Below are 26,897 nucleotides of genomic sequence, written 5' to 3' on the forward strand. Positions count from 1 at the left end.
CATGAATCCACCAAACCAGTCTTGGATTCGAATATCAATAAATTTTAAAATAATAGCTGATTGGGCATGAGAACATCTTTGTGCGGTGCTTCCAGGTAAATATGATAGGAACAACAAAAAAACCTAATGTTCTTGTAATTTCTCTGGAAAAGAATATGGGCAGCGGTGAGCTCTTGATACCTCTGGTAACTGAAAAGCTCATTTATCCTTTTATTCGTCAGAAGTGGAACCTGTATTGTGCATAAATCTCTAGACTGCATATGAAGTCCTGGTACCTACATGTTGCTAGGATAACACATGATTTCAACCGTTATGAAAGACATTACTATCACCACTACCATACTGATGTTCTCCTGGTGTCTAATAATACGTCGTGCGTATGGTGTCAGAATATATTTAGGTATATTCTACAATATCATACATATGACAATCTCTTCCTCAACTATGATCGCCTGGTACTAAAACACTGTATAATGCTTCCTATTTAATTTTCTCCCACGTTAAAATATGAATTTATGTGTCCGTCTCTTTTTACTGTCGCTTTTCCGTTTTATCGACTTTCTAATCATAGCGATGCTAAAGAAATTTTTACTTCAAAAATACTCTCTTAGTACTTGTGATTATATTTCATGTGAGCGATGAAGTTTTACATTCTTTTGGATCTGAATTGGGAACAATTTTGTCGTCAATCTAATGGTAGGTAATCATGTCTCAATTAATGAGGATTAGAAATTCCTGGAATATTTCTATTAACACCTCCATAATTTCTGTTAATTCCATGGTGCGTACAAAATATTTGGCTTAGGTACTAACTTACTTTGCACGCACAACGAGATTACTTATCATCAGGTGATACATACACTAGTTAGTCCCCTATTCCACAATAGTACACTATGCAACAAGTTTAGTATATTGTCCAGCGTCGCGTACACGATGTGATACGCGATAATGGAGCCGAGAGTGTCGCGAGACTGGTCGGTCATAGTCAATGGTCAGACAACATTCAATATGAGGACCTATGTCTATTCTATAATAGAGTAGTACATCTACAGCCGCCTAAGTTAAATATTCTCACAATAAAAACAAAGCTTTTATCCTAATGTACACTAAATATTTGGTGATTTTATTATTTTAAATGAGACTCCCGTTGTCGACTCGAGTCAACTCGTTTAGCAAGTATCCCAAAAAATAAAGGTTTTGAGCTGTTCAATGTAAAAAGTGTAGTTATTACCAAACACCTAATATAAAAAATGTGTTCAGGCTTGAACATCGCGCCGTTATCAATGACGTGAAGATGGCAGCGAGACAGCGCAATACGGACACCTATCGTGCACAACTTCAGCACATGACGAGAGAACTCTGGCGCAAGGCGCACGTATCTTTTTGATTAAAATATAACCTTTTGTAAAAAATATTAACAAGCTGTAAAACCATCTAATTATATATTTATGAAGAATTTGTGGACGTTATACTCATTCGCTCACAAAATGTTTTATCTCTCAACATCTCTCTAGTTATAATACCTCCTCGATCCAGCAGTATCTCGGAGCAGCGGTAGTCCTGCGTGGCGCGCGCGGGGTCCAAGCTGAACCGATCTAGCGCATGCGCCATCAAGTCCGCCACCGACTCGTCTCCGTTGCACGTGACCGTGACGAACGCGTCCCCCGCGCCCGCTATCCGCCCCGGGTACACCCGCACCTCGCCGCCCCCGCTCTCGGGTTCCCTACGGAGTGTTAACGAGACTTAGTCTATGATCGTATTACACAAACTATAAAGTATACAAAATTCGTAATCACGGTTCAATCTCATAGAAGAAGCCCTGCGGCATCAAATGTAACTAATTAAGTAATATTTTTTTAAATGTATAAATTTATTAAAAGAATAAAAATAACTTTTTACATTATACAATATTCAAAATATTTCAATTTGTTGACAACAAAGAGTATAGTATAATCACGAGGATAGCAGCATTTGTTCGCATGACCAAAGAACATATTATTATAATAAGCACAAGTATGACTGCAGCGCCGGGTCTGTAAGACTTCTTTCGTGACGGACTCTATTTAGTCTCTATATAGATAAATCGGGTGAAGGTTATTCTTACCATAAGTTGAATAGTACACTCGTTAACTTTATTTTACTATGACAATAAGGGACGAATCTAGCAGAACGTTCACCCGATAGTAATTAATACGCCCTGCCCATTACAATACAGTGCCGCTTAGGATTCTTAAAAGAATAACAAAAATTCTGAGCGGCACTACAATTGCGCTCGTCATCTTGAGACATAAGATGTTAAATTCCATTTGCCGAAACCGAAACACAAAAATGCATACACATTAATGCTTCACGGCAGAAAAAGGCGCCCTTATGGTATCATAATCTAGCCGGCACCTTGTGCAAGAGAAGTCTCCCACTGGTAGAACTAATATGTTATATATTAATCTTCCGCTAGTGTGTGGTACAATGCTTTAAGACTTACATAAACCTCAAGAAGAGCGCGGGTCTCTTGTTGGGCAGGCGCGTGACCCTGGCGAGCGGCGTGGGGTCCTTGAGCGGCGGCTCCTCGCCGGCCAGAGCGTCCGTCAGCTCGAAGTGGTCGGGCTCCCGGGCCACGTGGAAGGCGCGCAGGGCGGCCGCGACCAGCTCCCGCTCGCTCATGTTGCGGCCGACCACCACGGGCCGGTACAGCCGGCGGGACCAGGCCGCGTCGCCGTCGTACACCTTCACCACTTCTGGATACAAGAATACAACATTTAAGGCGTTAATGTATACCAGACCTTGCTCTTACAACAACGGCAGGTGACCAGGGTGTACAAGTGGTATTTAATTGTTAAAATAATTATAATAATAATCATTGATGACGGCAAAAAAATTAAGGCAATCATCCGATCTGTAATGTTTCGTTTCTGCACTCTGCATTTGTTGTTCGGTCATTTGGAGTAATATTAATCGAACGTTTAAGCTTAAACTAAAAATGGTTGACGTCGATTTATAATTTTTTTAGTTACAATGTGATTTTAAAAAAATCTAACTACAAAAACCATCCGAGGTATATGTTACACAATAGTACTTAATTTTTTTAGAACTGCTAGTTATATTGATTTTGAGAAAAACTGTTATAACTAGAATGAACTTTCAGTATTCAAAGTCGATTCAGACCTTAAGGATTTACAGCCTCACCATTAATTTGAATTTAGTTTCCAATCTCATGGACTTTATTTAATAGCGCGGAATCCTAATCAATTTTGTGCAATGATTTTAGGCAAAGTCCCACACTCTAAGTAGGAATATTTTTCAGTTTAGGTCTCGTTAACACACACAGACGAAAAACTTTGAGACGATGTAATAAATGTTTCACTTTAATAACCGTTAAAATTAAAAAAGGCAACAACACAATTCAGATACTACTTACGCTTCGTTAACGAAAGGTTAACTAGACGTTAAACCAAATTATCGTGTCCCCTTCACGAAATACAGAATAAACTATAGTAACGCCAACGAGAGGATATAAAGAATGTAAACAAAGTTTCAAGCCTTCAGAACATTTTGATTTGAATAAATTATATACAAATTTTGGATTCCCAATTCCGCTGTCACCTGTATTAACAAAGATGATTCGTCGGAAGAGTCCGATTACAATATAACTCAGTATAATGTAACTCAGTATCGGTCTGTTTGTTTACACTCTTTATCTTGTCTCGGTGGCCTTAGTACACACACCTTCCTCTCTGTCATCAGGCGTGCGGTCCTTGTGTTGTTTCTGCTCAGGCTTGTGATCTTGATCAGCGGGAGCTCCCGTGGAGCCTCCTCCGGAGCCAGAGCGACCCTCGCAGCCTGAGCTGAATTCCTCACTCACGCTTCGAGCTGTAACACCCCAGAATATTGCAAACGCCCCCCGGTAGACCCCTGACATGCGTTCTAGCTGGTTTTAGCCCTCCAGAAAAATATTTTTATTTTGCTACTCTAAAATTATGTTTCTGGCTTCATTAAGAGCCTTATCACCCAACATGCAATCTACGCCAATTTTAAAACAATTCCCAAACATTTTTTACGAATGAATGAATTTATTTCTAGTTTTATCCGCTGACAGCCAGTTATGGAACAAACGCATGACTTTTGGCTCATGCTCGTGCCCTTAATACCACACTCGGGGATTATGACATCATATTAGTTCTAAGTAAATTCATAAGCAACTTAATTGTATACATTAATTTTATAAAACGTTACTGATTTTAGATTGGCGATTATATACATATTAATCAGACTCTAGTTGAAAATTTTGATTTTTTATTTATAAGAATGTATTGCACAAGACAACCACGAAAATACTTTACTATAATCTTCATACCATATTTAGAATTCCATACATATCTTTGTTGTGAAATAGTTTGAATTTGTTTGTAATTAGCATGTGGTGTTTATTTATTAGATGATCCAAGTCTCTTTCGCAACAATACTATATTTATGGCTCTGTTAAGAATCATTTGAATTCAAATTTTTTACTCAATCTTCCGATGTATTATGTATTGGGAAGAGTTTCTTAAGTCACTCTTTTGCACTGTTTCTCTTCCAGACAAAGTTTCGGTGAAGGTGTTATTCGCACCATTCGCATGTGAATTTTTTCTCTCCTAAAATCAGTAACGTCCAGTTCACCACTCGCAAACACGACGACTTTATGCAACATTGATGTGTGAGTGTGTACGTGTGTGTTAAATACCTGGACAGTTGGGATACAAACATATCCTTCTCGAGAGTCTCGATATTCGTTACAATGAAACATGGAAACTAAATGATGGCGTAAAAAGAGGACTAAGGAGCTAATATCAAAGAAAGAAAAAATACCTATATGTTGTCTGAATGATAGGCTTTGCTTGAATCAGCGCGTATTAATTCACTCTGAAAAATGTGAAATTGCTTATTGGTTTCAGAATGCTTGTGCCATATGATTTAAATCATTAAAGAACATTAAATAATTACAAGGAAGATGTATTTTTCTATACAGATGTGATTGTTTCTAATTGTAACAAAAACTTTAATATTATAGTTGACGAATAATTCAATTTTGTCGCGTCAGAGTCACAACGATCTGAAAGGATGGTTTTGTTTTTCTGCTATGAACTATCAATATAGTGATTTTTGAGACATAAACAAACAGAAACAGACGTGTGTATGAGTGTGAAGTGCTTAGACAGTAGGCTATGAAGCAACAGAAAGGCTACCACGCTTGTCAAAATACGAACGTTTCATCAAAGAAACTTTTAGTTTATCAAAACATCATTCAAAGGTGATAACGAAATAGTAGTATACTTGGTACACGCAAATTTTGATAAAATTTCTAAATGAATATACTATTTGAATACAGTTTCATAGAGATCATCATTTAGGAAACGGCAAGACTAGTAAGTATTATTAAAATAAAATAAAGCTGTGAATCGCAATAAGATTTTGATTCGCATAGTAGCCTTTTGAACACTAGAAAGCTTTATGCTTTGTGCATTGAAAGTTTGTCGATGCAATAGAATTTAAGCAAAAAGAAGTGATAGTGAAGCGCGCTAGTGACTAGATATCGCAAGCAAAAGGTAACGGCAGCTCACCATTCGTGGATGTAACCCCCTGTTTTGATTATTTGGTACCTAAGCATTTTTTTTCTTTTTTACATTAAAGTGCAATCCTGAATTGCAAAATCACCAATAACCCATTGTGATTTAAAATCACTTTAGATTTCAGATCACCTAATATAATTGAATCCTAGGTCAAATCTTTTTTTATATCTAATTGGCCGATGTCTCCAAATTTGGAATATATGTATGGAATATATATTTGTTTTGGTTAAAACTATACTTAGTTATATACTTAGTTATATATACATTCTATTGTTATTTTTAATAGCTTTCATGAGACTTATGTTATCATATTCAGGACGAGCAATACCATTTAGATCTTTAACAGCTGTTATATTAAGATGTGCAAATGTCCTGCGGATGACATCACCGACATTGGCATAATGACTGTAACGGCCTATGTGGTCCGTGACGTCCCAGACTCTAGAGTTTCTACCTTCTATCGGTATTGATGTGGTTTATGTAATTTAATTTCTAATCAGATTGATACGCAAATTGAGAATGTTAGATTATCAAGCAGCCAAAAGTCCAACTCTTGTCGTGATACGGCTAAAAGACAAGTCCGCCTAATCATTCCTGTCATTAGTTCAAAAGATCATCAAAGATTACTTCTAAATTACAAAGACGTGTGTCCCATACCATTTAACACTTTAAGTCTCATCATTTCAATTTATGTTAGGGAGATTGTCTAGGGTTAAGCGTTCAGATATTTTGCAGTTTTTTACCTTTTTTTTCCTTAATCGAAATTAGTTTTTTTCATTCGAAATTTCTCGAGTAGGAATCGGAGAGGCCATTTACAATAACTATTTATCTAATAGTGTTCGGGAGGTGGGTGGTGGGGGTGAGCTGCTGGTGGTGGGGGGGGGTACCTCGGCAGTAGGGGGGCGAGGCCCCGCCGTGCGCGCTGCAGGCGGCCGGCAGCAGGCGCCGCGCCAGCCGTGCCAGTCGCGCCGCTGCCCACGAGCTCCTGCGCGCTGCCCCAAACACACGCTCACCTCACGCTTCACCCTCGCACGGGCCCGACGAGCGCGTGCGAGGGACAAGCGACCCTGGGCACTTACGGCAGCCGAAGTCCCGCTGCGACGGCGGCGGCCGCACGTGCACGCCGATGATGGCCTCCATGGGCACCTCGGTGCGCGGGATGGACACGGCCGACGGCGGCAGGAAGATCGGCTGCAGGTTGCCGAAGTTGCATTCTTCTGGAACTTGCGCGCGGCACCCGGCGTGGCACTGCCCAATACATCCGACATTAGGAAGTTATGTTAGAAGTTGAGTTTAGAAACGAGATTATGTCATTAAAAACTCGGAAGGATATGACGAGGTGTGTACATATGTTTTGAAGGCATGTAGTGGAAGTCTATTAACTGTTCCGACATTTTTAATTAACTTATCTTTCGCCGGTGGTACATTCCAAGATTTACTTAAACTATTAGTGATAAAGCCTATATTTAAGAAAGGTAATAAGTTTGATATTAGCAATTATCGTCCAATAACATTAATATCAAATGTTTCCAAGGTTTTTGAAAGATGCATTCACAAAACATTGAAGGAATTTTGCCTCAAATTTAATGTAATTAATACTGATCAGTATGAATTCCAGAAAGAGAAGTCGACAACTCAAGCAATGTTTTAACTGCTACACTGCTAATCTTATCTAATCTCAACAAGAAAAACTAGACTACTGGTCTATTTTTTGACCTTTCAAAGGCTTTCGACAGAGTATCTCAACCTATACTATTTAAAAAACTTGAAGATCTGTATAAGAGGAACCACCCCTGAATGGTTAACTTCATACCTTTCAAACAGACCTCAATATGTTGTCATCACGAAACTTGATGAATATAACGAGATGAAATCATACGCATCTGACCATAAATTAACTAAATACGGGGTCCCTCAGGGAAGTGCTCTTGGCCCGTTCTTCTGACAAGAATGCCGCTAAACGCGATCATGAAGCTGACATAAACATGACGATGAATTCAATTAGTCAACGGATTGGACATAATAACCTTGAGGTAAATCTGACAAAGACGAATTATGTTCAATTTAACGCAACTAAACGCGAAATCCCAGTTCTAAATGTTAATTATGATACCACCACTGTTAACACAGCATATCAAACTAAGTTTTTGGGATTGCTCCTAGATGACACCATTAGATGGGGAATCACATATTTCTGACGTTTGTAGCAAGATTAACAAATTTGTTTACGCTCTTCGGCAAATAAAAAAAGTTACATGTTTACAAACAACATTATTAGCTTATCTCGCTTACGTTGAATCTGTTTTACGTTACGGACTGTTTTTGTGGGGTAATTGTACAAATATTTCTAGGGTTTTATATTGCAAAAAAAAAAATGTGTGAGAGCTATTTGCAACGTCCCACCTGATGAGTCTTGCAGACCTCTGTGTGGAAAACTTGGACTATTACCAGTTGCTTGTCTTTATATCTATGAACTGTGTGTATTTGTGAAATACAATAGTGATTTAATCAAGAATGTTTGTGACACTAACCCTCAAACAGACAAATTTTCGACGAAATCCCACTGACCTTGCAGCATGACAAAAGCTGTCTTGCTTTGAGTGTCAGAATATAGGTATAATCACAGAACAGTTTAAAGAGATGTCTTTTACCTGTTCTGTGGGTCAATAAACTGCCCATTAATTTAAAATTATTAAATAAAAGACTTTTTAAGACACAAATAACGATGCGGGACTCGAACACACTACCCCCGGCGTTCCGTGCCGGTGCTCTAACCAACTGAGCTAACCGTTATAAAATCTTGTTTGCTTTGTTCAACTCTCAGCACATAAAATTTTGAAAAGTTCATAAAATTTTGTTTTTAAAATTTTATTTGTGTATTTATCCTAGAAGTGAGGGATATCACTTTAAAAACATAACATATTGTTTAGACTTTTTAAGAAAAAAACTTAAGCACTGGTTAAGTGAGCGATTATTTTATACGACTAATGAATTTCTGAATGCGAGTAATGTGATGACATGAAACTTTTTACTAACAATTAATTAAACAATATTTACTAATTATTTTATTAATAAATTAGTCTTTATTTTTTATTTTTATTATTATGTTAATTAAATTTTTATTTCTCCTGATTCAGATATATTTCATCATCTAATTATGTTATGTGTTTAATAACTTATACCATTTGCTGTATTAAATTAATTTGCATGTCTAGTTAAACCTGGCGAAACAAGTCAACTTTAAGATTGGGCCATCGTAACATATCATATTTTTTACGCAAACCCCGTGAGTTATAGACAAATATGATTGTCACTCCCTGTGGTAAATAAATATCTGTATTCTATTACAAAGCCTCGCATGAGTCGTACCGTGCTGCCACACCACTCGCAGCGGTAGCCAGTGAGACACTCGGTGGACCAGCAGGCCCTCCGGCACGCCGCACACTTGGAGTTGCCGGGCAGGTTGCCCTCGCGCCAGTGGTGGGTATGCCGTGGCTCGCTGCCCGCGCAGTACGTGGCGTTCTCCTTGCAGTCTGCCGCCGCGAAGTCCACGCACTCTCCGTGGACGTAGTACTCGCATACTGTGGAATCATTGAGCTTCAGAAAAAAAAGTGCGTGTGTACTTATGTATGCACGCAAGAAGTTATACTTCTTTGGCCGAAAGAAACAAAAATCATTAAAATGATTTATTCCTCGTGCTAATCTACGTTTTAAGAATGAACAATATTGTAAAAATCTTGCAAAGATGGCTTTGACAATTAATTATTAAATAATGAATACGGCTGTATGGGCTTGACCCCTTGCCTGTCCTAATAATGGACGAAAAAAAAATTTTAGGAACCAATTTCACCCTGTTCTCTTGTGTTACAGTGATGGACGCGCATCTTAAAATTTCACTCTCATCATGTTTTCATAACGCGCCTGAAGAAGTATAACTTCAAAAAGAAATACATTTACTGTAAAGCGTCACAAACGTATCTAATAATGACTAGCTGACCGGATCGACAATGTTCTTTTCATTATAAAAAAATCTAATAAATTTGAAATTTAAACCATTGAAAGAAATAAAACCCAAACGTGTTTCTGAATGATCCATACAATTATATTATGTATTAACAGGGGGCGTTACTGGTAAAATGCACTAAATTCATCATTAGAAAATATGAGCTTACCTTCCTTAATGTAAATAGGCTAAAAATACTAGCTGAATCTACATGATATTAAAGCATAAAAACAGTACATCAATATAAAACTAGCAGACCACAAGATAACTCATATGGGCCTAGCGATACATTATAAGAAAATTTTTATTACGATATCGATTTCCCCTGAGGTACGTGTGGCCGATGAAAAATAAATCAGTTAAAAACAATGTTAGTATAAACAGCTCTATATATATATATATAATCTATACATTTTATTATAATAAAATAGTAGAATCCAGTGTGGGCAGTATAATATATATTACAAGGAGAAGTTATATTGTTCTACTATAATATACAATTGTTTTTCTATTTGTTTTATAAAATTCGGTAAGAATTTTCTTATGTAAGTATATAATTAAAATTTTATTTCATTATAAATTATAAGGGCAGCGCAGGACCGATCGTCGTGGAAACCTTTGAGGGAGGCTTTTATCCAGCAGTGGACATCTTCCGGCTGATGATGATGATAAATTATTATGTGAAAAGTGTTTAATTTTTAAGCTCAAACATTTCACATTCCTCTTTGTATCCGTTGCAGAAATCCACGCAGACAAGGGGTATATGCATAACAAGTTATATAGTATGTGCGTTGTATAGGTGCATCACTGAAATATTGAATAATTTGATTATGGATGGTGAAAAGGTCGTGAAGTAGGGATTGCCCTTTAGCGAAGTAAGAATCTATAATTGTTTTTATGAAAGTAAGGGACGTTACTACAATGCAATGCTGCTAAGGATTCTTGAAAAACCCCAAAAATTCTGAGCGGCACTACAATTGCGGTCGTCACCTTGAGACATAAGATGTCAAGTCTCATTTGCCCAGTAATTTCACTAGCTACGGCGCCCTTCAAACACAATAATGTTTATACATTACTGTTTCACGGCAGAAATAGGCGCCGTTTTAATACCCATAATCTAGTCGACATCCTGTGCAAAGAAGCCTCCCCTTTTGCATTGGGCTGTTTTAGCCTAGGTTTAGTACATTTTCATCTGTCTAATGACTATAAAAAGGAAATCAAAGATTATGCTAAGCTTTCACTATGCTTTGTTTTACGTAAGTTAAGTCTAAGTACGTTCTATAGATCTCAATGTCTCTTTTTGAAAAATGGAAAATGTTTCTACTGCATCCATTTAATTGAAGTATTTTAGCGAGCTCGATGTTCGTAACAAAAATAATAGATGGGCCAAACAAGTTACTTGCTGGAACAGTGATGATTTCTTTTCTTCTTCTTCGGCGACTGGTTAGTAAATTATCAGTTGTCTTGAAGGAAGTCAGACCAGCGACTTAAGTAATCTTAAGTCCTTATGTATAATTATTTCTCATAGTCTTTTTCTATTTAGACTTTTGAATGATGAATTAGGTTAAGTATTTTAGGTTATTACCCACTTCCGCATAAATAAATATATTAATATAAGTAATGCCCGGACACATTAAATATTATCTGATACTCACTCATACAATGTAGAGATGGTAATTCATCGAGTTTCTTCCGGCACACGGTACAGAACTTGCGCTTGTGTTGAGTCGGTTCTGACCAGCAGTGTGCAACTGGGTTCTGCACAAACAAAATAAATTATGACATTTGAGATAATCATTAAAATTTACGACAGAAGGTTCCTGGTGCAAGACGATTTTAGAGTGGCAAAATTCGGGGAGACGCTCTCAATAGGAAGACCGCAAATGCTCTGGAAAAATGATATAAAGTTAGCTAACGGAAGAATTAAAATATTCTTATTCTATGCATCATTACAAATCACTCGGCGACCGTAAAAATCTAACACCCGTTCGAAAATATATGGCTCAGACCCGAGAAGAGCAGGCGCAAAGAACTCAGCTTACTTCTTTTTTTAAAACAGAATTTACAACAAGAAATTGGTACATTAAATTTATCAATTGGATAAAAGAGAGCGGTCGTTTCATTTCCAAGGTGTGCTATCATTAAGAAAGGCATTTGTTATTAGCTACACAAGGCAACTTCTAAAACTATGTATTACGATTTTTAACAGTGCTAGCACTAATAACGAGATATTTGCAACAATTATCAGAGGACTCCCAAATTAAATTATATATTATATTACTCTTAAATTTTTGGCAGTGGGCAGGGCAGTAAAGCCCTCGAATGGCGGCCACGTACCGGAAGACGCAGTGTTGGTAGGCCCCCCACAAGATGGACCGACGATCTGGTCAAGATCGCCGAAATACGTTGGATGAGGGCAACGCAGGACCGATCGTCGTGGAAATCTTTGGGGGAGGCCTTTGTGCAGCAGTGGACGTCCTTCGGCTGATGATGATAGGACTCTCGCTACTGACGTCTTCCTCCTTGTGATTATGACGTTTGAAAAATGACCAAAATTTCGAGAAAATTGTCTAAATTTTGAGCGAAATTAGTTGAATTTTCGTAAATATTTTGCCATTAGTGCTCACATTATCATAGTAAGGCTTAACATTTTATGCAACCTACTTCTTATACGCGTAAATATAAATTTAAACTGAAACAAGTCGGGGGATATTAGTGGTATAAATATTAAATTATCGATCTGATAAAAAATGACATCTGAAAATAAGTGACGTTCAACGTTGAGAGCGTTTTCTCGTGGAGCCATTTTAGTTGATCAAAGGCTGAAGCATGTTAACAAAGTTTTAACAAAATTAAAGCGACAAAAATCGTCTCGAAAGTTGGAAACCTTTCAACTTTTATCGCTTCAACTTGTTGAATGTCAACTATCATTGATACGTCTGAACTTGTCAAATTCAGTATAAATATTTATTTTATATTAAACACTTAACATAACATGTAATTGTTTGTATTGTATTTATTTTAGAAACGCGTTGGTTATATCAATGCAAGGAGAGCAAAAAAAAATCAATGGGACTGTAACATTTTAAATTAATTATAATATTATGATTATCGGACGCCATATTTAAATATTCTACGATTAGCCAATGATATTATAGTATTCGATTAGCCCTAATTAGCAAATCAGACACTTCGAAATCCAGTCACAGAGTACGTCAAACGGATTTTACCGAAGTGTTTCTCTTACGAGTAATAATACTTATTGTGTTACTTCTAATGAAATATTCCAAAATTAAATACACACTACCGGATTTTCTTAATATCCGCCATATATGCCACCAATATTGGATCAATCAAAAACCGGCTCAACGAACAGCCACGAATGTTGCTCCACTAAAATCGCTCCATGTGAACCCAATAGTAGCGACAAAAAAACGTATCGCTTCAATGATGCCTACATTTCTGTTCAGTGGGACGCAGGATATATACTGAGCAATCCTGAAATTTCGTTATTGCTGACTTCTCGAGCTATTTAATAGATACTGTATCAAATCCATTAACTTTGACTCCTTAGGCCTCTTAACGGCGAGCACTAGTAATAAAGCTTATCTCTCTTTCCCCTCGCCACTCACTGAAAACGAGCCTTAACTATTTCTTACTCTATTATTATTGTGGTAATCTTACCTTGATGAGGCTCGGCGCCACCCCACTGCACGGCGTAACAACGAGTCCCACACATCGCTCGTGCACGATGAAGTTGCAGACTGGAACATAAAACGATAATATTTAATCGTCGATAACTTCAAACGCGTTGTACTCGATCCACGAACAATGACGCAATTCAGCATACTCCCGTGGAAGCCAAGAGAAATTGCCTTGCAGCCTTTAAAAGGCGATTACACGTTTTCCTAAAGTGTAAAAATTGGCTGTAGTATTCAAAATCTACGAATCTTCTACGAGTCTTAATGACAGATTGATCACATTACGTCATTGTTCATCTACCATAGGAAGCGTTTTTTTTCACTGGAGGAGGCAAACGGGTGAGTGACACACGTTGGGAAGCAACAACCGTTTCTGATGAAGGGCGATGAAGATGAGTTGCCGACCATTCAAGTAAGAATATGCTATAAGCTTGACGATCCCTATGATTGCATAAAGTGCTATAGCTAGGCAAGAAACTTCTTCAAAATCGCATTTAGACTTGATGTGGATTCCGGTTGCTTAAACCTCGAAAAATTCTTCTCTACGAAATATCTAGAACGAACAGAGAGGACTAGAACATCGATCATTTGAGCCACTCTTCGTTGTATGCAGTAAAAAGGGAGGATTTGGTACTGGGTTGTGCCTGAAATAGTTCCGTTTAGTTCGTGGACATCATTACTTTCCGCGAATCCTTGCCACCTGGATGTCATTCATTCACTTAGCGGATCTTCGAAACTTCTATATGACATAAATACTCTCAAAAGTGTGTATAGGTATGTATAGCCACTCATATTGAAAAGAACCAGAAAAGATATTGAATTCTTTTGTGATTCTTCTGGATTTGCAAGAGAGCATGGTGAATGGGATCACGTTTGTTCCATGAATACTGTTAGGATAAGGATGGGGCAAGGAAACCAGGCTCTGTTTGAGATTTATATATTTAAACTTCTTCTTCACACTTTACTATGAATTTCTATAAAGATAAACGATAGATCTGTTTTGTTGTCTATGAATTAAAGTACCTACAAAGTGATGAAAATATACTAGATTCACCCGTTTCGTACCCTACGTGACACTGACGAAAATGATGAGCAAATATTTTTTTTTATTTTCAATAACCACATATTCCGTGCAATTGTAGATATGTCTTCTCACCGAATCTATTGGACCTGACCATAGACTATAAAATAAGGTTTTAAGCAACTGTGACCAACTCAATAGAAATGAAAGTAGTACCGTCGAAGTTATCTGGTGATGAAGCAGGAAGGTGGGTATCAGAACTCATTTAGAAAAATCTCTTTAGAATTATTGTAATGAGATGAACTCTTTGTATAATATGTAACTAGGCTTTCTTGGGATTGTAATGGTTTTGTCCCTCGTAACAGTTGTTTTTTCGCGCTACTTGAATACTCGTAAATGCTCATACTTAGATAACTTATACGTTTACACATTGTATCCAACTGTTAGGCAACGCATAACAACAGGCCAATAGGTGCATGACAGCCACGTCTTACATGAAAAAAAAATCATTTTTTGACATTCATTCATATCCGTGACCTACGTGATTTTGATTTGATACACTCACGTTACGTGACTTTGTATTTGTGCGCGTGCGTTTCTGAAAATAGAGCTTAACAGTTCGCCGCTATTTTTTTCGACGTGTACACTGGTATCACAGTCTAACTAGATGCAGAAATTATATTACGAAGTATCTTCCAACACAGATGACAAAAGTATATTTAATAAATTGCATATTTTATTGTCATATTATACTATTTTGTATTGTTCAAGAATGTAGGCAAAGTTTGACTCTGTGTCACATTGTAGTATCCGATACAATGTTCTCTGAGTTAAGTTGATGTTTTATTTATTTAGAGCATTGGTCAATATACTCGATTACAAGAAAAGCCCCCGTTAGGTTTCTGGGAAAAAAATCTTAATGTAATTTATACCTCCTATAATTATTTGAATTTTCTCTTGAGTTAAATAAAAAAAATTATAACACATATTTTTTTTGGTTTCTTCGTCCAATATTAGGACAGGCAAAGGGTTCGAGCCCATACAGCCATGTCTTTGGCGTTTAATAATACACCCATTGTCACTGCTTGAGTAAAATCCAATTAAAAACCAAGTAAAATCTGCATTTGACTTTTATAAACAATTCCGAACCAATTCGGAACTTAGAATGAATTCGTGCGTTTTAAATGCGATCGTATTAAATTTTACAATAAATTACCAAAAAGTGTATCTGATTTATCAATAAATAAATTTAAATCTTTTATTTAACGCAGACTGATGATGACTGATGTCGAAGGCTTATTACAGTATTGAAGATTACGTAAACGATATTACAATATGGAATTAAATAGTATTAATAGTTGTTTTTTATGGATTATATGGTTTAGCCTTGTGTTGTTTCACTGGTTTGCATTGTTTTGAAAATATGTTTAAACTTTTGTGTAATTAATACCTATGTATGTATCTGAATTGTATTCTTTGTGATTGACGTTGACGAGCAGTCTTTTGATTTTATGTTAATTAAATATTTTGACTTTGACTTTGACTTTAAACTTCTTGAGAAACATTTTTTTATGGCTCGCGCGCTATTTTGTAGGTTCTTCCTTCCTACTTATCATTCGGCATGTTACTTGTTCATTCAATGTCAGGGAATGAAACTTTAACTTAAACAATGTCGAAAGGTATTTTAGTCTGTTTACACTGAACCAACTAGCTGTATTTGAATGGACGTAATAAATTATTTTTTTACTTTTTACATAAGTTAGGTTTATACTAAGATGATTGTGAAAATTTAACCTTTCATCTTTTAAAACGAAATAGAAAAAGCAAGTGTACAATACAGCCCGGTGAAAAGTAATTTATTTCAGGTCGAAGATTTCAAAACGGCATCGTTAAAGGTCAAAGGTTAACTTATAATTGTAACATTTTTAATTATGGAACAACTTTTCAGAACAATTTAATTCAAAGCTTTTAATTTCGAGACATACCTATCAAGAAACATGGGTGTTGGGAAAAAAGAGAATTTGGAATAACGGAATTTGTATAAAAACACATAATTTTTTAAGTAAGCACTAATTCTAGCAATGACACTATAAACTGAGCTTATTAAACATCAGTTACTTAAACTACTTCAAATGACAGTATTGCGCGTTCACGAAAACCAAGTTAATAATAATAATAGTCTTGCCCCAAACTAGGGATAGCCTGTACTACGGGCACAAGATAACGATATATTTTATACAATATACTTACTTAACATACATAAATACATATAAACATCCATGATTCGGAAACAAACATCCATATCTTAATATATATATTTCTTATGTGCGTGTGTATGTCACTGAACTCCTCCTAGACGGATGGACCGATTTTGATGAAACTTTCTGTGTGTCTTCAGGTGGATTCGAGGATGGTTTAGATTCACAATCGAACTACCTCCTATACGGCTGGACCGATTTTGATGATATTTTTGTGTGTTCCAGTGAATTTGAGATTGGTGTGTGTCTTCAGGTGGATTCGAGATCTAAACCATTTTAGATTCACAATTAAACTACCTCCTAAACGGCTGGACCGATTTTGATGTTTTTTTTGTTTGTTTCCGTGAATTTGAGTTTGTTTTAGATTCTCAATTCCGTCCATATTATATAATTCTCCTACTCTTGTGTATGTTAGTGAACTCCTACTAACGGCTGGACCGATTTTTCAAATTTAAGACGTATGTACAGGACAACGTCTGTGGGGGCCAATAGTTCATTATATAAATGATTGCCAGAATTCGAACATCTAACGGGACCTCTAGCTTAGTAGTCGGGGTCACTAACCATTCGGCTATATGGGTCGTTATATAGCTGAATATATATATATTTAACCTATCTATCCTTAGTTTAACTTACTAGACGTAGACAAATCTTACTTACATTTCAATAACCTATCGACATAAAGCATTGGACTATAACTATATTGGACATAACTATGGATAGATAAGATCTTGTCATTAAACGGTGACAGCAACGTATCCGTAACTAGAGATACGTTATTGAAATCGGCCGTAAATCTACATTTTTAAATTTATTTCAATAAAGACAGTGAACGTGATCAAATAGGTTAAATGTGCTAAACGCGGTAGTCAACAGTTAAACACAGTTATCTGCGTTTAGTTCGATTTTTTTTATTTTTTTTATGATAATAAGGGACGAGACGAGCAGGATGGTCAGCTGATGGTAATTGATACGCCCTGCCCATTACAATGCAGTGCCGCTCAGGATTCTCAAAAAACCCAAAAATTCTGAGCGGCACTACAATTGCGCTCGTCACCTTGAGACATAAGATGTTAAGCCTCATTTGCCCAGTAATTTCACTAGCTACGGCGCCCTTCAGACCGAAACACAGTAATGCTTACACATTACTGCTTCACGGCAGAAATAGGCGCCGTTGTGGTACCCATAATCTAGTCGGCTTCCTGTGCAAAGGAGCCTCCCACTGGTTTATTGAATTTTAGTTCAAATTTTTCTACTCGTATTCTACTTTCATCTCATCCCTGAGATATAAAAATAGTCATTCTTAAGGAAAATATACCTTACATATTTTGCGTACCGGCACCGGTTGTTACGATTTGAATATACTGCAGGGGGTTTTTGAGGGTGGAAAACCGATCTAGCTTGGATTTTTGGAAAACTCGATTTACCAAGTATAATATTCAATATGAGCCCGAAATTTTATACATAAAATAAACCTATTATAAAAATAAGACATATAGTAAACGGTTTAATCAGAAGAATGTAAAAAAAACTCAATCAATAATAAAAGTACTAATAAAGGGACAAAATGTATGACGATACCATTTCTTTGTGATTTTATTAAATAAAGTAGTAAAAGGAATCACTTACTACAAAAAATGTGGTTATAAAAGCAAAATATATGCAATTATCGCAACAACATCTACAGTTTTGAAGTAAATTCATTTTAGGTATTTAGAGGCGAGAAGCAAGGATCAGGGCATAGACAAGCTACGGAATCGTGCGCGGTCATCTCACAGAATCGATACCCACGCGCATGCCCGGTACCCGCTCCACTCCTCGAATTTTACTAATCGAGTTTTCTTTGCATCACGCTTTACAAACATAGAAATAATAAACGCGTCCTTTAAATATATTATGTGAGATGCAGCGATTAGAACCATAAGTCTGGCCATAAATACTGTTACATATAAAAATAAACAAAATATTACATTTGAATTTGGAATCTGTCATTTTTATATGATTGTTCATAGACTTTTCTTATTTTGGCGGCAATACAGTGTACAATATTTTGCGATATTAATATGGAGTGGGGTGATATAGAGAACCGAATCGCTGTGATTGCATTACACAAAGTAGGTATGGAGCCAAATGCAATTTTTAAAACTTTGTATTAGTAAAATGTTTGTGTAGAGAAGGTCTCATTGTACCTGTTGATAAACCGTATCAATAGGTACAATGAGACCTCTGTTTGTGACAGAAAAAGATCTGGCCGTCCACGTAGTGTAACTTACAAAAAAAAAAGGTGGTCAAAGCAGTAAGGGAAAGAATTAGACGAAATCCTGACTGAGAGCTTTTAAAGAAATATTTTATCTCGGGGGATTTACGGATGAAATTTTTTTACAATTGAGCGACATTGAGTTAACAAACAAAATTACCGTATTTATGCTCAGAGCTCTAAGGAAGCTTCCCAATTAGTCGACAGAGTGCAACGTGGGCACTATCCGACTTCTGTGATGGTTTGGTGAGGTATTGAGCTATGAAGGACTGACTGAGCCATACTTTTGTGAAAATGGTATCTACACATCGGCACAAGTGTATCAAGATACAATTCTTGAGAAGGTAGTGAAGACCCTTAACAACACCATGTTCAATAACCAAGAATGGTCCTTCCACCAAGACTCGGCGCCGGGTCATAAAGCTCGATCTACGTAGTCTTGATTGGAAGTAAACATTTCGGACTTCATCAGAGCTGAAGACTGGCCGTCGACTAGTCCCGATCGTTATTTGACAAATTATAATTTATGGTTAGTTTTAGAGAGTACGGCTTGCTCTAAAGCTCTAAGCTTGTTATATTTTAAATTGTGTTATATTTATACATTAAACTAACACTCTGTAAAAGTTATAAATGTTATCTGCAATAGAATTTATTTTTCTTTGTTTCAATATTTATGGCAAGACTAGGTAGATGGATTAGTGGATAGGAACTGATTTATTTTGTCGTTCATTTCACTTATGACTATTCATTCTTAATTATTTTTGCTGAAACTGCTTACTGGTACCAAACAATATATTCATGTAATACTAGGGGACCCGCCACACGTTGTCCTGTATCTCTACACGTCCTAAATTTGAAAAATCGGTCCAGCATTTAGGAGGAGTTCACTAACATACATATGGGCAGGAGAATTATATATGGACTGAATTGAGAATCTAAAACATTCTCAAATTCACAGGAACACACAGAAAATTTTATTTATATCGTTCAGTGACAAACACACGCATAGAAGAAATATCTAATATATAAAATTCTCGTGTCGCGGTGTTTGTAGTTAAACTCTTCCGAAACAAAAACAATACCGATCGAATTGATAACCTCCTCCTTTTTGAAGTCGGTTAAAAAAGGTAGAATAACATAATAAAAATATTTGAATACAACTTCATTTTCGACTTGCATTTGTATATTTTTTGTGAAATGGCTGTCAAACCTACAGAAACACGAGAAAAAACTACTACAGTAACAAAAACACTACGAGAATCAGTCTCAAGGGTCTATATAAAATATACAATTAAATATACAATTGTCTGAGGACAAGTGTCTTAGGTGGAGACCTATAGAAGGTAGTTAGACTTTTTTCATGGCAGTAAGGGACGAGACGAGTATTCTGAGCCGATAAATAAATTCTGAGCGACACTACAATTATTGTGCTCGTCACCTTGAGACATACAATGTTAGTCTCATTTGCCCAGTTACTTCACTAGCTACAGCGCCCTTCATACGGCAACACAATAATGTTTACACATTACTGTTTCACAGCAGAAATAGGCGCCGTTTTGGTACCCATAATCTAGCCGGCATCCTGTGCAAAGGAGCCTCCTATTGGTAAAGACTTTGCTCAAACTTTACGTAAAACTTAACTAAGTGTAAGTTTAACATAATCTTTAATTTCATATTTATAGTCATTTAACAGTTGATATTATACTGAGCTTAAGCTAATACAGGCCTATGCAAAAGTCAAGTCGCGTTTATCACACTCAGCTAAGTTGCAGATAAGTAAAGTCAAAGTAAGACCTATAGATCTCACCCTTAAAGTTAGGCCTCAGAGATTATAGAGCGATTAGATTCTGTAAAAGTGGGATGAAACTCCCTCACGCATCCTCTCTCAATGTGGTCCTTTAATACGTAAACGTAGCATCTCTTTGGGAAGACCAACTCTTCAACCACTTGAGATACGTCAGCTCATCGCAAAAGATATAATAAGACTGATGAAAAGAATCAATCTTAGCAGTGAGTTATAATTAACAGAGGCTATCACAATAGATCACATAGGTGGACTTATATAGCCCAGTGGTTAGTGACCCTGCCTACTGAGCTATAGGTCCCGGGTTCGAATCCTGGAAGGTGCAAACATATATATGATCAAAATGGTTTTTTATGGAAAAGGAGGAAAACAAGCCTACCGGTAGCCTGGTGTTAAGTGATCACCGCAACCCACATTCTCTTTTAATACCAGACGAATCACAGGAGCGTTGCCGGAAGGTGGTGGCTCTCAGGAAGGTGTTCGCGTTTTTTTTTGATGGATAATTCTTTGGATGAATAATTTTTTTTTCCGAGTGTTGTATGTTTAAGTAAGTATATCGTGAAAATTATATTTGTAACCAAAATTTATGATCGATGCGGGACTCGAACTCGCGGCTGTCGGGTTCCGTCCGAGTGCACAATTTGGTGTGAAAAAAAGTAAATAGCTTTTATTCGAACGGAAACACTTGGACTACACTGAAACTGAAACTGAATACTTACATAACATTATAAGATAAAAATTTTGAACCAAGTCACTACACACACAAAAACACACACGCAAAAACACATAACCATCACCCACACTAACACCAATTACTTTCTTTATCTAATTACTTAGGTTTTCTATATTTGTTTCATTATAATATTTTTTTGCATATCCATTCCATTATGATAACCATGTGCTTTGGGGGCCCGGTGACTTGTAGCACAGATTAGCTATTTCAAGCATTTAACCATTTACCTATTTCTCTCACATTTAAAACAATATCTAATTATCAGTATTAATAAACTGTGTATACTATGTGATTGTAAAGAAAATAAATATATTTTAAATATAATTATTGGTCGCAATGAGGGCTGCCCTGAACTATAGGTATATACTAAAGCCGCTTCACTACCCTTAAGGGCAAATGTTATTAACCTTATACATCTTATCTGCTCGGTAGTAGACATTTTGTAGTAATATCAATTTTTAACCGACTTCAAAAAAGGAGGACTTTCTCAATTCGTCGGTATGTTGTTTTTTATTTTTATGTTTGAGAACTTTCGACTCGGTGAACCGATTTTGATAATTCTTTTTTATTTGAAAGCTCGTGCTTACTGTGTGGTCCTATTCCAAAAATAACAATAATCGTAACTAGAATTAGACTAATTAATTAGATTGTATAAAAATATGCAATTATTTTTACACTTTTTAGTGTATATTATATCTATTGTTTTGGAGTAGTGTTTTGAAGTCGGTTGTTTTTTAGTTAATTTTTTTTTATTAGAACTCTAACAAATTTCTGTCAATCTAATTACTCAATTGCATATTGTGTAAATGAGATAGCGTGGGACTGGCATATAATTGTCCTTAGCAATTACTTATGTATAATAATATTATATTAATGGTATTATTTCAAAAGAATAGCGCCATAAATAATAATGCGAGAGTTTCTTTTCTCTCTGTCGGCTATTTGTTCTAGAAACAGTCATTTAATTGTCATCGAGAATAATTCGTAAGGAATCTATTATAAAAAAAAGTATTATTATTTTTTACTAGTTTTTACCCGCGACTTCGCGTTGAATAGCTACTTTGGGCAATTATCTTATCCTTTAGGATACTTTCTAAATAATACACATACAAACTGCTCTTTCCGCTGTTGGCAGCGCTCTTCTATGACACAGCGTACATCCCTTGTCATTGTAGACAGTCTCTTTAATAGTACTTCCCTGCGAACTTTAATCTCCTATTTCATCCCCATATAGGTCAAAGTTTCAAAAATGCTCGAACATATATAATTATTTTCTTATCAAATGCCTAAATACAAAGTTTCATAGTTTTATCTTCGATAATGACGAATTTCCATACAAACTGTCATCCCCTATTTCAACTCTCTATTTATTTATTTTTCAATAAAAGGTAGCCTATGTCCTTTTTGAAGATTTATTCTATCTCTGTAGTAAATTTTATCAAAATCGGTTCGGTGGTTTACGAATGAAAGCGTAACATACAAACTTACATTCACATTTATAATATTGGTAGGGATGACTTGTGTATTACGGTTAATTATATTTCTCGTACAATTAAATAAACTTCTTATAGCACTATGTTTTTTAGTCAAGATTTAACAATTATGTACCCGTGTAAAGAAACATGTGCTTTCTTTGGTGTTTAAAGGGAGTATGCTGCGAGTTTAAAGAGAGTATATTGTAACTGAAATAATTTGTAAAACGAAAAAGCTGTAAATGTTGATTTAAAAGAGTGATAATGAGTTTCTTGCCACTTCTTCTCACCACTTTCACAAGATATAAAGATTTTGATATTCATAAGTGACATTTCCTTTACCTAGATGAATAAAGTAATTTTGATTTGATTTAGGGGTGGCGGTGACCACATTCCATTAGATGACCGATTATGATTATCTATTAGATAAATCTAATGTTGTAAATGAAAAAGTAAAGGTAAAGTTTATTCTGTACCCTTAGATCATTAATACGTCTTGATAGACTATGACAGTTGTGAAAACGTCAAAATAAATTGAGTTTAGAACTAACCTCTATTTTGAGCAATTCACGCACACTAACACAAAGTGTCATACATATCGCGGGTGTAAGACGTAGCTTGTCACGCACAATAAACTAATATCCCTGGCCTGTTATCGGTTTTCTAACAGCAAGAGACTCTATCTAGACTTAAATATTAGTATCCAAGTCTGTAACTTACGCTTTTGAGGGCATTGACATATCCACACTCCCTTTTGCAAAACAGAAGCGAACATTCTTGTCATATGTGTAAACAAACTTTCACAGGACATCGTGTCTGTAACTGTCAAAGAAACCACACCACAAATACCATAAATAACGACGAATATAGAAGCACCAATGTTTATATTACGCGCCCTTTTTACATCCGTTTCAAAACAAAACAAACACAGCTATTTTTACGGCACGCGTGTCAATATACGATGTTTTTTTTTACGTGGAAGGGCAAGCGTAGACTGATCAAGGAAACATATTCGATGTGTGTTTCTGACGTAAAACGTCACGGTATATTTAAATAGCCTTGGGGCGGGGCCGAATGGGAATAGACAAGATCGCAGCCCGCACGGCACCACCTACCTATAAGTGTTGCCATTTTAAAAATTAACACATTTCTAGTTTTTACATCCCAAATTCTGTACGCTAATTGTATCAACCCCTACATGCCTGCGGATAAAAATAGATAGAGGATATTAGCCTAATTAATTTCGATACGCACACGATTACGCGCGCTCTCCATGCGTTGTAAGCGGCTTAATACGCGTGAGTTTATGACCAAGCAAGTAAATATCGCGACACGTGCAACCGGACACAAACCCAGGCGCATACTGCAGCGGACGGGGGAGTTGCCAAATATGCGCACGCGCACGGTACTCCATGTAACGATCGCTCGAGCCCGCCTCGATATATTGTCTGTTGTAAAAACTAAGTGGTCTGAAGAGATAAATACTCAACACTGGTATTAGAAGAACGATATATAATCATGTAACTCTGTGAACGATTCGATCACTTGGTGTTGCGTAGAGATGTCGCTTCGTTGTGCTCTTCTATCGCATTTATTAAGGGTTTCCAAAGAGCTGTTTCACCTGATTACTGCCGCCGAATTCTACCTTCGCACGACACGCCACAAATTAGGATATGATCCACAACATCTGGATGTGTGGCGTTTCTCCAAAGTGCTGTTTTCAAGGAGCTTTCTTCCACGTACTACAAAGCTGTGGAATGAGCTTCCTTGTGCGGTGTTTCCGGGACGATTCGACATGGGTACTTTGAAAAAAAAAAACGGACGTTGGACTGGTTGGAATAAAAGAAAGGCTACTGCCGACTGTGCAATTCTGAAGTTCTTTGGTAGCATCTACAGAAATGATGGATCGATTGAGCAGTTGATAGTGCAGAGCCAGGTGGAGGGGACAAGAGCGAGAGGACGGTCACCCACGCGATGGACGGATCTTATCAAAGCAGTGACCCAGACACCTGGGGTGGAGTGCTGCCGAAATGCTTCGAACCGCCAAAAGTGGAGGAGCATCGCGAGGGGGGCAGTGAGACCCAAAACTAAAGAGACCAACGGCTACTAATGTTGCATCATCTTAGCGACTACGACCACTCTGACAAGAGTGACTGATTGACATGAATTATAAAGAATGTTTGCAGAGCCAGGTTACGTGCTGTTTGGAGAACTGAGCGAGAGAAACTTGTGTAGTTATTGGCTAAAAAAGGGGGGAAAAAGAAAATATACCAAGGCTTCGGACATGAGAATTTAAAATGCAAAATTAGAAATCTATTATCTATTAAGAAGGTAAAGCATCCCTCTATCGAGTTTTCTAACTTTTATAAATATAATCACAGTAAAAACGTAATAGGTATTTCATCACAAATCAGTGGTTTTAAATCCACTGGAAAATAAAATAGAAAAAGTATGTTAGTGCAGTTTATTTATTATATTGTTTGGAACTTCTAAACTTCGTTGTTCATGGATAAATTTGGAAAAATTTTGCATTCTTTCTTCAAACTATAACTTATGATATTGTATATAGTATTGGCATAGTTTGTGGTTGTCACTGTTTTACTGAAATATAGAGTTTGTAGAGTCATGGCACAGTGGTAGAGCTCGGTTGTGTTACTGATCGTATTTTTTTTACAGCGAAAGCATTAATAACTTGTCAGAGTGGACTGTATTTTGGCTCCAACTTCACATAAAATGTTCTTGATGAGATTTTTATATTTAGAACAAATTGCCACAGTTTCAAAGAAACTAAAATTCCGTAAGTAGTAGTATGTTTGATAACAATTAAGTCTAAATAGAGTAATATTTAATGTGCTTCAAGAAAATTTATTGAATCTGGCAGGATTTTGCGGAAATCCATAATTATCCAAATTTGAGTTATCTGCAGTGTAAATTCGGCTAATATTTGTCTTCAATCAATTCGACACGAGTTTTGCCTCTACACGAGGCATCCTCAGGAGATGTTAACCCTCCAAATTCTGGTATGAGACTCATGCCAGAGTCATTATCTCAAAAAATTTGGATGCTTTCAAGAGACAGACAAAATTTATTAAATTTTTGTAACCAAAATTTATGAACGATGCTGGAATCGAACCCGCGGCCTCTCAGGTTCCGTCCAAACGCTATTCCACTGGCCAACCGTTCGTGTGGATAAGCCACAACCTAAGAGTTGAACAAAACATACCAAGATTTATGAATAAACTATAATAGTTTTTACTTAGTATTTATATACAGGATGTAATCGTTAAGTGTGACCAGTGGAATATTCCGTTACTATTACAGATATTAAAAATCTTTAAACTAATATCGAAGGTACGTTAACTTTATTAAAATAACACAAATAACTTAAATATTTTTTGATATTAAACACTCTCAAGCCTTTAGTATAAGATTAGTAGAACAAAAATGGCGTCACTTCGAATACAAAATTGAGTACTTACTATGAAATAAATATTATTCAATCCAAATATAGTTTTATCACATTGTTCACACTGTACTAAGTTATTGTACCTACTAAGCTAAAATTACGTTTTAAAGTAGGGAAACTAAAACCTTTCTACTAATCTTATACGAAATGATTAGATCATTTATACGTCTAGATAGACTATGACAGCTGTGAAAACGTCGAAAATAATTAAGGTTAGAACTAACCTCCAATTTGAGCAAAGCATGCATAGTAACACACAGTGTCATACAAATCGCGAGTGTAAGACGTCACGCACTCTAAACTAATAAACCTGGCCTGTTTTTATAAGTTCTCTAACAAGCGACTATCATTATAAGATGATAGATGGATACAGTATCATATCATAAGATACATAATAGCTTTATGGGTCAATGTATACACTTTTATAATAAATTCCCAAAAACTTATCAGGCATTATCTATAAATAAATTTAAATGTTTAAAAAAGTGGCTCTGTAGTAAATCCTACTACTCCACAGCTGAATATTTAAGTGATCAGACAGCCTGGGACTAGATTATGATTATTTAATAGCAATAC

At 36.3% G+C, this 26,897-nt stretch overlaps 1 protein-coding gene across 3 annotated transcripts in view; it reads right to left on the reverse strand.

The window, feature by feature from the left end:
• Nucleotides 1-26,897, reverse strand: part of LOC126974339 (diacylglycerol kinase theta) — a 73,445-nt gene that overhangs the window by 24,131 nt on the left and 22,417 nt on the right. For 2 of the 3 annotated variants that reach the window (XM_050821796.1, XM_050821798.1), the window contains exons 2-8: nt 13,294-13,373; nt 11,265-11,367; nt 8,976-9,187; nt 6,686-6,854; nt 3,724-3,867; nt 2,483-2,735; nt 1,524-1,723 (exon numbers count right to left, since the gene is read on the reverse strand). In XM_050821796.1, coding sequence (XP_050677753.1) covers nt 1,524-1,723; nt 2,483-2,735; nt 3,724-3,867; nt 6,686-6,854; nt 8,976-9,187; nt 11,265-11,367; nt 13,294-13,373 — 1,161 coding nt within the window. Of the gene's footprint in view, nt 1-1,523; nt 1,724-2,482; nt 2,736-3,723; nt 3,868-6,685; nt 6,855-8,975; nt 9,188-11,264; nt 11,368-13,293; nt 13,374-23,575; nt 24,144-26,897 lie in introns of those variants that run through there. The other variant, XM_050821797.1, reaches the window with a different exon arrangement.

This window comes from Leptidea sinapis, chromosome 32, assembly GCF_905404315.1.
Source record: "Leptidea sinapis chromosome 32, ilLepSina1.1, whole genome shotgun sequence".
In the NCBI taxonomy this organism is placed as follows: domain Eukaryota; kingdom Metazoa; phylum Arthropoda; class Insecta; order Lepidoptera; family Pieridae; genus Leptidea; species Leptidea sinapis.